At 34.1% G+C, this 14,987-nt stretch overlaps 1 protein-coding gene across 7 annotated transcripts in view; it reads right to left on the bottom strand.

Moving 5' to 3' along the window:
• Positions 1–14,987, bottom strand: part of PIAS2 (protein inhibitor of activated STAT, 2) — a 123,135-nt gene that overhangs the window by 28,129 nt on the left and 80,019 nt on the right. For all 7 annotated transcript variants that reach the window (XM_008582610.1, XM_008582612.1, XM_008582611.1 and 4 more), the window contains 4 exons: positions 13,038–13,172; positions 11,168–11,273; positions 10,494–10,567; positions 2,617–2,777 (listed from right to left, as the gene is read on the bottom strand). In XM_008582610.1, coding sequence (XP_008580832.1) covers positions 2,617–2,777; positions 10,494–10,567; positions 11,168–11,273; positions 13,038–13,172 — 476 coding nt within the window. The remainder of the gene's footprint in view (positions 1–2,616; positions 2,778–10,493; positions 10,568–11,167; positions 11,274–13,037; positions 13,173–14,987) is intronic.

The following is a 14,987-nucleotide window of genomic DNA, read 5'->3' as shown; positions in this document are numbered from 1 at the left end:
ACATATTGAGTGAAAATCATATGTGCATACAAATCGTTACATAAAGTATGATTTCACTCTTTTAAATACATCAATAAAAAGGCATCACCATAGGATGGGACTGTTGATGATTTTATTTTAATCTTTTCATTAACGGCATCTTCCAAATCTTAACAGTGGTACATAGATTACATGCAAAAAAGGATACCTCACTTACTGAAAATTAGTTCATACCATTTTTCCAAATTCTGACATATGCAATATGCTACAAGAGATAACGTTTAAGAGTTTGGGCTCCATGTATGGGGTTCCAAACCCATCACTTTGGTTTTATAAGGCTGCACTCTAACCAACTGAGCTAACCAGCCAGCATTACACTCAACTTTTAGATGTTGTGTATACTGACTTAAGGGAGGAACACACATGAAATTAAGAATTTAACAGCTAAATTTTTTTTAATTTATAAATTTACATAAAGAATAATTCACTTCTTTGGTTTTCAATTTTGAGTTTCAAGAAGTGTGTAAACTCATGTAATCACCACAATAATCAAGGTACAGAATAGTTCCATCACCTCCCCAAATTTCCTTGTGCTGTCCTTTTGTAGTCAACTCATCCCACTATCCCTAACCCTTGGCAAACTGTTCTCCATCTCTATAGTTTAGCCTATTCCAGGATGTCAAATAAATTGTAGATTACTGTCTACTGTGCAAATGTACCCAGTTTATTTATCCACTCACCATTTAAAGGCCATCTGGATTGTTTCTAGTTTTGGATGATTATGAATAAAGCTGCTCTTATATTATGATCATCTGCATATCAAAAACATATTTTTTGGGGGGAAAACATAATGAAAAATTATCAAAACTGACTCAAGGAAAGTTGATAACTTTATGGGACCTGTAAACCTTACTAAATACATTAAATTAGTACTTAAGACCATCATCAAAATAAACAGTTGCAAAGAAGAGAGAACCTTGGTACTAAACCTAGACAAGGACAGTAGGATAATAGAAAATCATATGGTAATGTCACTTTTGAACGAATATGAACAAAAAATATTAAATGAAATTAAATTCAGAATTGTTTAAAACCCATATGTCCTGACCAAGTAGGATTTATCCCAGGAATCTGTCACTCAATAGCAGAAGACATATCAATGTAGTTGACCACTTATCATATTAAAGGAGAAAATATGTATGATCATCTCAGTAGATGTGGAAAATATTTGATAAAATGCTATACCTTTCATGACTAAAAGAAAATGCTTATCTAACTAGAAATAGAAGAGAACTCTTTTAATCTGCTATAGTGTCATCCAAAAATCTACAATACCATTTTACTTAATGATGAAATTTTAGCAAGATTTCCTCTGAAGTAAAGAACAATACATGGATGGTTATTACTGCTCTTCTTACATACATTATATCGGAGGTCCTACTCCAAAAACCAAAAACCAAACCAGAGCATTTGGTAAGGCTGCTGTGTACAGCACCAACACAGAAAAATTATTAGCATCTCTAGATACAAATAATAACCTATTAGTCAAGATTTGATATTTGTTGTAATTCCAAAGTTTCAATAGGATTTTCCACAGAACTTAATCTGGATTCTAAGATACATACATAAAAGTATAAGTGTGTAAGTAACCAAGATAAATTTGAAAAAGAAGAAAGATAAAAGATCTGCTCCATAGCAACCAAGACCTATTATGAAGTGGGACAATTCACCAAACACCAATTTGTCAAATGGCCAATTTAATGAAGGGCCAGTTTGCCAAAAGCCAATTTCCCAAAAGTTAATTTGCTGAAGGATTAACTCCACAAATGACTTATTCACAGAATTTACAAGATGTACTGAGCAGCCACAAATGTGTGTTAAGAAATATTCTTGACTTTTAGTTATGCTCTTAGTTAAAATTCTAATCAAGAGTATATTCAACATAATAAATACAGTCAAGCATACATATTCAAGATGATATACTTCAAAGATATATTCCTGATGAATATAACCAATAACTTTATAAGATAGTCTTCATTAACACATTCTTATAAACAACATACACAAGAAAAGATCAAATACATACACGAACATAGTCAAGACTATATTAAATATTCAGGAATATATTCTTCATAATTTAATTTTTGGCAAATATAATATTTATTCAAATGCTGCTAATAAAAAATGCAATTTAGGAAGAACAAAAAAAGAGTTTGGGCTCCAAAGTCAGAAAACCTTGGGCATGAATTCCAGTTTTGATCTTACCAGCTGCAGTAATGTGATTGTATCTACCCTATAACTTCCTCCAGTTTTCTGCATAGACCCTAATTGCTACTTCAAGAAGTTCTAGGTAAGCAAAATGACATCACTAAGCAGACTGTTCCCTCTTTCTCATGGTTTTTTTTTTTAAAAAAAAAAAACATGATCTTGAAAGCAAAAATAAAGAATATACACATCCTCTTGTCCCCAACACAAATCATATCATAAAGATAAAAGGGTCACTAACCACAGTTTAAGATTGAGTATAATTAAGTATAAATAAAATATGCAAACATCTGAACTTCGTGCTAAGTACATTTATATCAGGCTGTATTGAATGAAGACATAGCCAACAGCTGTTAAAAGAGATATACTTACCCATCTAATATTAGACTTTCATAGGCGGCTTTTTTGTCACACACAGGACAAATCCAGGTGGGCTTCTTCTCATTCATTTGTAGATAAAGGGCAGCATCGAAACACTGCAGATGTGTACAAGTCACTGCACGGCATGGGATTGTCAGCCTCATTTTTCCTAACTACAGAACAGAGAACACAACACGGAAAACTGGTTCAGAAAGGAGAACAAAGACTCAAATGGAACAGAGCCAGTCAAAAAAGTCTGAAGAAACCATACAAAAAGATCAAATTGAAAAAGAAATCCAAACCAGTGTTTATATTCATCAATATTACTATATATTTTTATCCATTGCTTTATGATTTCTGAAAGACCATTTCACTTTTGCAAAATAGGTCATGTTTAAATCTATGTTATGTATATATAATGAAAACAAGATTCCTCACCTGTCCTCAGTCTCCCTATTAAGAAGGAACCATTGTTATTCATCTCTTGCATGTCCTTTCACAGATGTTTTATGCATAAGTGCATATTTTAAAACATATTTTCTCACAAATGGTGGCAAACATTACACACAATTCTGCACCTTACTTGTGTCACATAACTTGGTGACTGCTACACACATACCAGTATATAAAAAGCTACCATTATATGAAGGCATCACAACTTATTTAACCAGTACACCAGTGATGGACTTTTAAATTATTTCCAATCTTTTCTCACTACAAACAACACTGTAATACATGGTCATAGGGTAAATTTCTGGAAGCAGAACTTTTGGGTCAAAGGGAAAGTGCATTTGTGATTTTTGTCACATTGACAAACTACGCTCCACAGAGATTATCTGATTTACACATCACATGTATGAGAGTACTTCAAAACGTTCATGGCAAGATTAGTATTATCTTTTAATTTTATCATTCCACAAACTTTTTGAAGTACCTTCATACACTTAACCTCATCAATACGTTATTGAATTCTTTGATCTCTGCCAATCTCACAGGACAGAAATACCCTATTATAGCTGTAAACTACATTTTTCTTACTAAAAGTGGTAACTGAGCCTCTTTTTTTTACTTATAAGAGTCACTTGCATTTCTAAGAACTGTCTATTCATAACCTTTTCTCACTTTCCATTTGGTTATTAATCTTTTATCTACGTATAGAAGCTTCTTTATATGAGAGAAATCAGCCTCATATGTGATAAGAACTACAAATATATTTTTCATCTGTTCATTAAAATTTTTTACTTTTATATTCATATAATCAAATGTGTCAGTCTTTCAATATACTTTTATATAACTACAGTGCTTTGGTTCAATTCTTATTCCAACTGATAAGAGATCTACCAACACCAAACACCCAGACTAGATCATATCAAGTTTTCCTATGAAACTCTTCAAACCTCCACATACATTTCCTTGACAGAAAATAACCCTTTATTGTATGTTCTCAAATGGGTAGAAGAGAGAAGCTCAAATGCTCTTGGCACAAAGAAATGATAAATTTTTACAATGACGAATACGCTAATTATCTTGTTTTGATCACACATTGTACACATGTACTGAAATATAACTCTGTACCCCATAAACATGTACAATCAATACATGTCAATTACAAAACATCTAAAAATATATACAAAAGAGAAAAAGAAAACATCCCCATTTATAACCAGCTCTGTTATTTCGATTGAAAATCTGTTTCTCCCTCTAGACACCAAGCTCCATAAAGGACAGGACCTATTTCTCTGTTCACCACTGTAATCCCACTGTCCTACCACAATACTAGCTTGTACTAGCTTGCAGCATGTGCTTGGTATTTGTTGACCAGACAGAAGAATGCAACAGATAAAGACTGGAAAGGGGGCAGAGAGAAAGGAAGGGAAGAAAGGAAGGACTTTACATGCACTACAAAGTCTACAAGAATTCACAGCAAACTTATTTACTCTGCCTGGGTGGTAGAATTTTGAGGATGTTCCTTTTTTTCTCCTTTTTGGTTTATCCATAATTTCTAAGACTTCAAAAATGAACATTTTGTTATTTTGTAATTTAAGAAGAAAATAATCTAGCCAAATCATCAACAGCAGTACCTAAAGCTTATACAGTTCAACCTATGTATAAAGTACAGTGTTGAGTACTTTACATTAAGTCCAATAACACTTTTACACTTAAACTTAATTACACTATAAGGATGATACTATCATCCCCATTCTAAATCGAAGAAACTTAGGCACAAAGAAGCTAAATAATCTGACTAACATTACAAAGTTAGAAAATGGCTGAGCTAAGATCTGAACTGAGGAGCTCTGGCTGCAGAGTCCATGCTCATCACTGTGCTATACTGCCTCTACCTAAGCATTTAACTAGGATTCTAAAAGGGAACTTAGAAGTTATAGTGATTCAAGCAAGTTTGCAGCACAACATAAATCATCATTTAAAACAGAAAACAGAATAAAATCTGACACAACCTTTCTTATAATGTGTGCTTCTGTACTTTTCCTTCAATAACAAATTATCCCCTTAGTTATCTAGAATCTTTAAAGTATACTAAGGGGTTTTACATAAATCTCAAAAAATCCACATAACAATTCTGACCCCAAAAGAGATAACTATGTTTCTATTTTTAAAATGAAGGTGCTGAAGCTACAAGAGGCTGAAACCACACACTCACAGAGACACAGGTGGTGGAGCTGCAATGCAAATCCAAATGTTCCTCACCTGACTGATACACTCCTAGTTTCATAACATTAAAATGGGGCTGAGTTGTGAGTTGTGGTTTTAGTTATCCACGTCTTCCTATTTTACTATGAGCTTTTGTTCTATTAGAAATGAATGCTGACTAAATAGCTATTCAACACCCAATGAGATAATTACAGGTTTTTCCATCCTTTCAATTACAAAATGAATAATTCTAACAGATTTTCTAAAATCAAACTATCCTTGCATTGCTAGGAGGCATCCCCTTGTTATCATATGATTCTTTTCAAATAGCAATGGTATAACTATTGGCTGGCATTTTATTTAGGAATTTTCCATAAATATAAGTGAGTTTTCTTTTTTACACAATCAGTGCTGGTGAACAAATTGTAAATAATTACAGAATAGGTTGAAAATAAGTTACACTATATCCATTCAGCAAAATACCTACAGTTATTAAAATAAGACAGAGCTACCCATACAAATATATTTAAGATAGCACAATACTACTTTTCCAGTAAATATACATGTGATTATGAGCATAGAGCTAAATCTAGAAAGATATATATCATACTATTAGTAATACGGTTACATGTACATAATAGGACTAGGTAACTAAAATTTTCATTTTTTATTATTTCAGTTCTACTTGAACGATTTTATAATTTATTAAGTATTATTTGTCCATTTTAATAATTTTTTTCTTTAAAATAATGCTCCAACAGCTTACTATGGTTTTCACAGGCTACCAGTTCTCAAACTTTTGGTTTTATAACCCCTTTACACTCCTAAAAATTGAGAACTCCAACAGTTTTTTATGTATGTGGGCTACGTTTAGTAATATTTATTAGAAATTAAGACAGATATTTTTAAAAGAGTACACAAGTACACATTCCGTTAGCCATCAGAGCAAAGACACCATTTCCTGTCAGTAATCCCTGTTAAACATCACAGTATACTCATAAGAGATGAGAGAAATTGTGTTAGTATTACAGTCATGTGCTACACAACAACATTTCAATCAATGATGGATCACATATATGACAGTGATCCCATAATTTTACAATGGCCATACCATATAGACTATGTGTGTAGTAGGCTACACCATCAGGTTTGTGTAAGTACACTCTATGAAATTTGTACAATGACAAAATCATCTAACAATCCATTTCTCAGAACATATGCCCATTGTTAAAAGACATATGAGTGTATTATAAAAATAGTTTTGACTTTGTGGACCTTTTCAAAGAGTCTCAAGGACCCTCAGGTAGTCCAAGGCCATGCTTTGCAAACTGGTTTCTTCTTTTTCTTTTAATGCCATTTTCATCTCTCCTATCACTTCTTTAAAATTTCCACAGCATATAGAATGCACTAATACTAACTAGCAAAATCTGATCTATTTCCAAATACTGATAATAGCATATTAAAAAGAATGTGCTAAATTCTAATTTAAGGGTGGCTTTAGCTCAAGCGGTTACTTCCTCAAGCCAGACTTCACTCTGTCTAAATTCTAATTTAATCAGATGACACATTTTGAAACTTATCGTTTTTATGAATGAAACAGCTTCTAAACAATGGCAGTATCTAAATTGATATTTGCTTCACTGTAGACTAATTAGTATCAATCTAAATGAAAAGTGGACCAAAGTGGTGGTTTTGAACTTTTTGGCAGAACTTTTTAAAAAACATATTAGGTAGAATTCCCAGAGGTAAAAATCAAACCTAGCTTTCCTTTTATATCTCCCAGTCCACCTCTGCAAGACAGACTGAAAATCACTAGCTGACATCACCAAGGTAAAACTCTAATGTAAAATTCAGATATTGTGTTCAGAAATGTAATTATGCACACTCATTCAGATCTCTTTTCAAAAACAACTGTGAAATGACCTTCTTTAGGTCCCAAGGACAGAGGTCTTAAAACTTGCTCCCACTATCCAGACTCATATCTACTCTAAATCATTATACAAACATATTATGAAATACAACAAACATTTCTTCCATCATCCTAGGCTGTAATTTTCTCTCATTTTTGCCAAATAAACCCAGGGCTCACCTCTTACCCTCCCAAGTGCCAAGGATACATTCTTTTTAAATTTCCCATTACTGCACCAGATCCCATGTTTTTTTCTACAGTTAGCTGGGCAGACTCCCTTCTGCTTTCTCCAGCTGACACTACGGCTGCCTCTTCCTCAAAAACTACCTTTATCATCTACCTTCTGTCATCTACCACATATTACAATTTAGCTACCCAACTTTATGTTAGTTAACACTACTACAGCCCAAAGAGTACCATTTACTCTTTTCTGAGAAAGTACTCTGAAAAAAACCAGGTAGGATAAACCCTGAGGAAAAGCTCAAGAAATAGTCTCAGAAACAGGCCTGTTGTTACTTAACAAGAGGAGAAATAGAACATTTAATAAACTTAAAACAGGACAAAAAACTACTTGGCCTGTTATTTCATTTCTTCAAATAACTGATGTTAATTTTCTTAAAACTGTCATGTTTGAAAGGAATTGCTCCCTATTCTTACACAGAAGGAACCCTTATCACCCTGATATATGGTTGAGTATCCCTTATCCAAACTGTCTGAGACCAGAAGTGTTTCAGATTTCAGATTTTTTTCAAATTTTGGAATATTTGCAGAATACATATTGGCTGAGCATCCCAAATCCGAAAATCCAAAATCCGAAAAGCTTCAGTAAGGATTTCCTTTGAGTGTCATGTTGGCCTTCAAAAAGTTCTGGATTTTGGGGCCGAGCCCGTGGTGCACTCAGGAGAGTGCGGCGCTGGGAGCGCAGCAGCGCTCCCGCCACTGGTTCGGATCCTATATAGGGATCGCTGGTGCGCTCACAGCGCTCACTGGCTGAGCACGGTGCGGCCGGTCTCAAAAAGGACAAAAAAAAAAACGTTCTGGATTTTGGAGTGTCTGGGATTTTGGAATTTTGGATTTGAAATGTTCAACCCGTACTACTTGCACTATTTATTGAACGTCTGAGAATCTTTTAGTATGTTTGGCCACTGTGTTTAGTTTTGGTTGTTCTCATACAGGTGTGGCAGTCTGACGGGAAAAAACAGGTTCTAAGAAAAGAGGACTTAGAGAAAAATGGCACTGTGCAACTGTAGAACTCCTTAGGAAAAGCCCTTTTTTCTTGAATAGTCTGACATTGTAAAACACAGAGGTGACATGAGTTCCCTCCTCATACAGTGACTATACCTAGCCAGAAAGTAATTTTTGTGAATATATTGAGTTCAACCATTAAAAACTGTCAATATCCAACTGTTTTTGACCAGCAAAATGGCAATTTCACTTCTTTCAATCTAATATCAATTTTAATATGAGAAGGAAGAAAAAGGTAACGTGAAGACACTCAAACGAACTCATGTCTGAAGGTCTGCACAGAGCTTGTGAGCAAGGGAAGTTTTGAGTCCAAACACACGCTCTCTAGAGCCTCTGCCACCACCTCAGGGCATTAATGTCCTCCCCTGCTGGGACTGCACAACTTCTCCCTAAGTTTGATAATCATAGGTTCCTAGTTTCTATGCAATGCCAATATCAGAAAATTCTATTCTTTTTCATTAGAGGCAAGTTAATTTTTTTAATGATGATAAAAAACCAAAGCTTTAGAAAGAATGATATCTGCAAATATGGCTTTCCAGGGGACTAGAGATGTGCTCTTATAATCAGGACATTTACATTTTAGCCCAATCTGGCAGCATGGTATACTGGAAGCAGAACTGGAACAATGTCAGAAGATTAAAATTTTTATCCTTGTTCTACCACTAACTGTGTGATTTGGGTTAGCCACCTCTTTCAGTCTCTGTTTTGTCATCTGTAAAATGGGGACAACTCCATACAGATTTGCTAAGACAGTTAAATAAGGAGCACACAGCTGGAACTCACATATCATTCCCTCCTCTCTCTGACACAATTTTCTCTCCATTTAAAAATTTGTACAGGGCCGGCCCAGTGGCGCACTGCTACAGTGCATCGCTTGAGAGCGCGGTAGCGCTCCCGCCGAGGGTTCGGATCCCACATACAGACCGGTTCCCGCTCACTGGCTGAGCGAGGTGTGGGCGCAACACCGAGGGTTGCGATCCCGTTGCCGGTCCTGGTCCGGTACGAGCGCGACACTGAGGGTTGCGATCTGTTGCCGGACACGAAAAAAGACAAAAAGAAAAAAAAAAAAAAAAATTTGTACATTTCTCACAATGGTAGGTAGTCATCAAATATGCCCCAAACTACATTATAAATTTGTGATCCCATGACTTTCACATTTGAAAGTCCCCCTCAAACACTAGTGATTTTTAAGAAGCCTTCATCCACTATTCTTGACCTCTCCAATCTCTTCTTTGGTACTCTAATAGTACAATTATATGTGGTAAGTACATTATGCTGCTTTTTCATGTGAATTGGTTTTATCTATCAAACTAAATTATAAACTTTAGGATAATTTCTTAGGAAGTCCTCAGTATCTTCTACCACCATTTGCTCAGTGCCAAGCACATAAGAGGATCTCAGAGTTTCTGACTGATTTTTCCTCCACAGTCTCTATGTGAAAGGATATTAAAAAAAAAAGTTAGGGCTGGCCCGGTGGCGCACTCGTTAGAGTGCGGTACTTGGGAGCGTGGTGGCGCTCCCGCTGAGGGTTCGGATCCCATATAGAGACCGGTCCGCTCACTGGTTGAGCGCGATGCGGGCGCAACACCGAGGGTTGCAATCCCGTTACCGGTCACGAAAAAAGACAAAAAAGGAAAAAAAAAAAAAAAAGTTATTTTGCAATTTAAAAGTACATTACAAAGACATCCCACACATCCTAACTCCTTAACCAAGACTATCAATTAATAGTTATCATGCCCTAGTCATTTTATTGCTATTTTTCAATACCGTGTATATTCTGATAAAAGGAGGCAGCTCTTATTATGTACTTATTGTTAGCTGTGGATTATTTACAGCATTAATTATGACAGATTATTCTGAGCCTAAAGCCATCTTCCCTCTTCAACTCAATATCCCTTTAGGTCTCTTCTTGTTTAGTCATTGCCTGAAGAATGCAATGGATTATAATGGTTAATCATGAAGATTCCTAAATGGGAAAAGACAAAAGTTCAAAATTCTATCGTAATAATTCACTTCCACACATACTTTTATAGGAAAGTTAATTATTCATATAATTCCCCAGAATGTTTGTTGTTTTACTTACAGGGCACATCAAGGATACCCGAAGGCTAGTTGTAGCAATTTCACTATCAGGATCTGCAGTAAGTTTTTCTTTAACTTTAAAAAGAAAGGGAAAAAAATCAAAAATTTTAAAACTAACAGTGACATATCAACAAAATTATACAAATATATAGCATGTTTTTTAAAAATTTCCCAAGTGCTTTGAATAGGTCAAAAACTGCAAAAAAAACAAAAAATGTTAAAATTTAATGTATTGAAACACCATCATATTCCCAATATTTAGGTTAAAGAATTATGAATGTGCAAACTCTAGATCACATGTTTAATTGAATTTTTAAAATTTCTTTTTAAAAGTAAAACTGCTTGTAAGAAGGAGTTTCAGAACAGAAAGCTGTTTTAAGACTTAAGAGCAAAATAACAATGAGAGGAAGCTGGAAAGCAGTAGCAGCCTGAGCTTCGATGCTTTTCTAACCATATTCATTACTGTTTTTAGTAGGCAGTATTAGTTGTTTCCAATAATTGTTATATTTGCAAACAGAAAAGATGTTATTCACCAGGTAATATATATAAGTTAATGAATATACCAGCTAATAAATATACTAACAAAATAAATATAATAAATATTGATGTGTGAGTTTTTTGTTATTTTCCCCCATGAAAGCATCTCATATGCTCAGTCTTACAAACATTACTTACTTAGTGCTCTGGAATGATCAGGGTTTCTAATACCTTTCAGTTTTAATCTCTGTAATAACATGGCTGATGTGAGCTGTCGTACAAGATATACAGACATGGAGTAATTCTACAAGGAAAGATAATCTGTATTAAAAAAGAGAGATAATATTCTCTTTACATAAAATATTTATTTAAGAAAGTCCGGCTTCTAAAAATAACATTCAAGATAACTTCCACAGGAAGGTCAATGACTAGGGACAAAATCAACTCAGCTACTTCAGAGAAGACAACAGCTCAATCATTTTAAAGGTATCTCTCAATCACTTATCACTTTGAAACATCCACTGGTATGGTACCATAGCAATGGCTTTCAAACTGTTTCTAATTTAGCAAAAATGGTACCTTAGGGGCCACCATGAAAATGCACCCTCCCATGCCTACTTCTAATGAGAACTGTTCTGTTTTCATCTACTTTATGTAATGGTCTCTCATATCTTCATTTAAAAATGGGTTCCACGCAGAAACAAAGTTCAAACACCAGTAGTCTGAATTAACACTTCAAACCCAGAGTTCCAAAGTTCTAATTCTGACAGAAGAGATCATCTGCTACATGGCTTGAGCAAATCACTTAAATGAACCAGTATCAGGTTTCTTCTGTGGAAAGCTTTGACAAATTAACTCCTGTTCCCAAATAAGTACGTTACTGGGGAAGGGGCAGCTACTGTAGTATATAAGACACATGAAGAAATGATGAAAATCCAAAAGGCAAGGCCAGAAAATAATAGTGTCCAATCCCATACCTCTTTGATCTGACACAAGAGAACCTTCATTAGCTAGTTATAGAGTTATGAAGAGATAAAATATAATTTTACCTAAACGCTAAAAAAAAAAAGTACCTTACTATTTCACTTTATATATTCATTCAATTGATTCTACAAACAAAATATTTTTAATGGTTGCTAAACCAAATATTTTAAATATTCTTTTTAATGTTCTTTTAAGTAAATGCCCAATAAATACAGTAATTTTAAGACAATTATTTTAATTATAAGGAAAGCATCTTATTCCCATTATATGGCAAAACTGCCAAGTCTTCAATTTCTACAATCATTTATTCAAAAATCTGTAAGTTATTTCCAACTCTGCAATTACTTTGGTGGCAAAACAAAAAATTCCTGCTATAACCATGTCTCAATTTCTCCATCCACAAAATAGAAATATTATCCTTTATTTCCATGAAATAGGAACATTTAAGGTGATGTTCAGAAATTAACTGAAATCTCTTTTCCACTCATTATTTCAGTTATAAAATTCCCTCTGTATCAATTGGTAGTTCATAATTGATATAACTCATTTTGAGACTGACAATCTTCAGAAAGCCAGGTCAATTACTTGAAGGTATAGAGGAAATAATATAATTCTAGGTAAATACTTTTATATGAGATGCCCATGTGTTATCTGAAATATCAGCTGTTTATGTTAAGACAGATTATTTCTAACTACAACATGAGTACATTTAACTATTTCTCCCAAAGACTGATAAAGTTTTCAATGCTCACCGTTATACTTATCACCTAAAGTCTCCAGTTTATTATGATACTACCTAAACACACACATGAACACAACTGTGATTAAACCATTACCTTACCTTAAGAAATATAAATATGTTACATATTTCCTTTTCAGGAAAATATAGAGATGATACTCAAGAAATATTAAAGTTTTTAACTTATGAACCTCCACACCACCCCCCCCCATATTGAAACTACTGCTTTTTAGAGATTACAAACAGAAAACTGAAAAGGCTGGAGCTAGCAGCCTAAGAAAAATACAGAGTAAGTCAACCCCCAGTGGGGTCAGTCCCACTCCACCCAGAGGAGAGAATCTTTACCTTTCCAATTTCTGATGCCCAAGAAATGGAAATCTGGTTTGGCACAGCTGAAGATAACCTAACTAAAGATGTAATATTCAAGGGGCGTCCAGGGCGCTTCTGTTCAATCCCATTTTTAGGTGGTGGTGCGTAGCCCTATAACCATAATAAAGAAAAATTATTTTAAATTCTCTGTAGGAGATAACACATTTTCTCCAAGATAGTTATAGGATCTTGCCTAATTTCAGTAAGACTGTTACTTTTACCTTAGCTGGGAAATCACACAGTCCTATGGTCATCAATACAAAACAGGAAAATAACCTTTGAAAAATTATAAAATATTTCACAAGTACAAAAGATAGAAAAAAAAAAATCCATGTTCCATCATTAAAATTAAAGACGCTGACATCTTGCAACACTAGCTATGAATCTTTTTCCTTTTTATAAGAAACCAAGCTTTACAGATAAAAGTCACACCTCTCTGTAATGATTCATCATAGGAGGCCCCATTCAAAACGCATTCACATACCGGGGCTGGGAAAGAGGGAGAGCAAACTTGGGGAATTAAAAAAAGAACAAAATAATAAGTTCCATTCATAAAATCTTAAGATAAAAATGCTCTCCACTGCCCTTTCCCTGAGTAAAACAAAAACTGTCATCTTTAAAACCAGGTCAAGTTAAGAAATAAAAATAATCAATATTTTAACTGGCATTAAATTAGCCTGATAGCTATCATGATATTACTATTTATGCTTTAGTCTTCTGTTATCTAGTCATGTTTTTTACTTATTTAATAAAAGAAATATATAAAATGTTATAAATTTGTTAAATATAAAATAAATTTATAAAAAATATTTAATATTTTTAAATATTTACATACTGAAAGCAGATATATTTCATTAACTCTAATATGCCATTGATGTAATTTAATTACATACCACTGAGAAGGAAAAAAACACTAAGTTAATGATACAACTTAGTGCATCATTACTTATTTTGGTATACACAGCAAGGAAATACAAGCGAAATGAACTGATTAACGTATTCCTTTTGGACATAAAGAAGAATCTTTCTAATCACTTTTCATTCAGTCTTCAATTCATACATTTTTCCAAATACTCTCCTATACACAAACGAGCTTTAAAGATAAAAGTATATCTTAAAATTGTAGTCCATCCTACTAACATCTCTCAGATTGCCTTACAAGTCACTACACTCTTAACTGCATGTGTTAATGCTGATACAATCTGGATCTTATGAGAATGGATCAATGAAGTCTTCAGACAACAGCCAGAATTCATGCTTCCTCAATATGTCCTTAAATTATTTGTTGACTGAAAAGCAGAGAAGATGCAGCTAACTAGTTGTGCCATGGAAATAACACCAAACTTATACAAGTACAGGCAAAGACAATATATCATAGCTGGCACCTCGTCATCAGCAATTGTAAAACTCTTCTGGATTTCAGCAATGTTAAAATATACACTTAGAAACAAAGAAATACAGTATTAGTAGTATTACACAGCAGAGCTAAGGAACACATCCTGTCTACCACAAATTGGGGACACCCTCACTGTTTCATAGGAGGTAGGATAGTAATTATTAAATGGGAATCCATGAGATAACTTGTAATGTACAATATGCAACAAAAGTTTGAAAATCATTAAAAACAGTTTGAGCAGGGGAGAGTAAAAGACCAGCACAAGGAATATCAACACTGGTATTTAGGTAATTATGAATGAAACTTTTTTGTTTTGGCTGTTTTGGGCCTGGAAGATAATTCTATCTTCTAGTATGTCTACTTGTAGGTTAACTAAATAAAAACAATGGTACGGGTTCTGCCAAGACAATAAAAATAACTCATGAACAAGATAAATGTGAACTCTGTAAATTCAAATTTGAGACACAAGACAGTTTCATAACAAAAAAGAGCAGTAGGAGTGAGGAGAGCAACAGCGAATGTGAGAATCA

Source organism: Galeopterus variegatus, unplaced genomic scaffold, assembly GCF_000696425.1.
Source record: "Galeopterus variegatus unplaced genomic scaffold, G_variegatus-3.0.2 Scaffold2681, whole genome shotgun sequence".
Lineage (NCBI taxonomy): Eukaryota > Metazoa > Chordata > Mammalia > Dermoptera > Cynocephalidae > Galeopterus > Galeopterus variegatus.
Note: the sequence above shows the minus strand (reverse complement) of the source record. Positions and strands in the feature narration are given on the sequence as shown.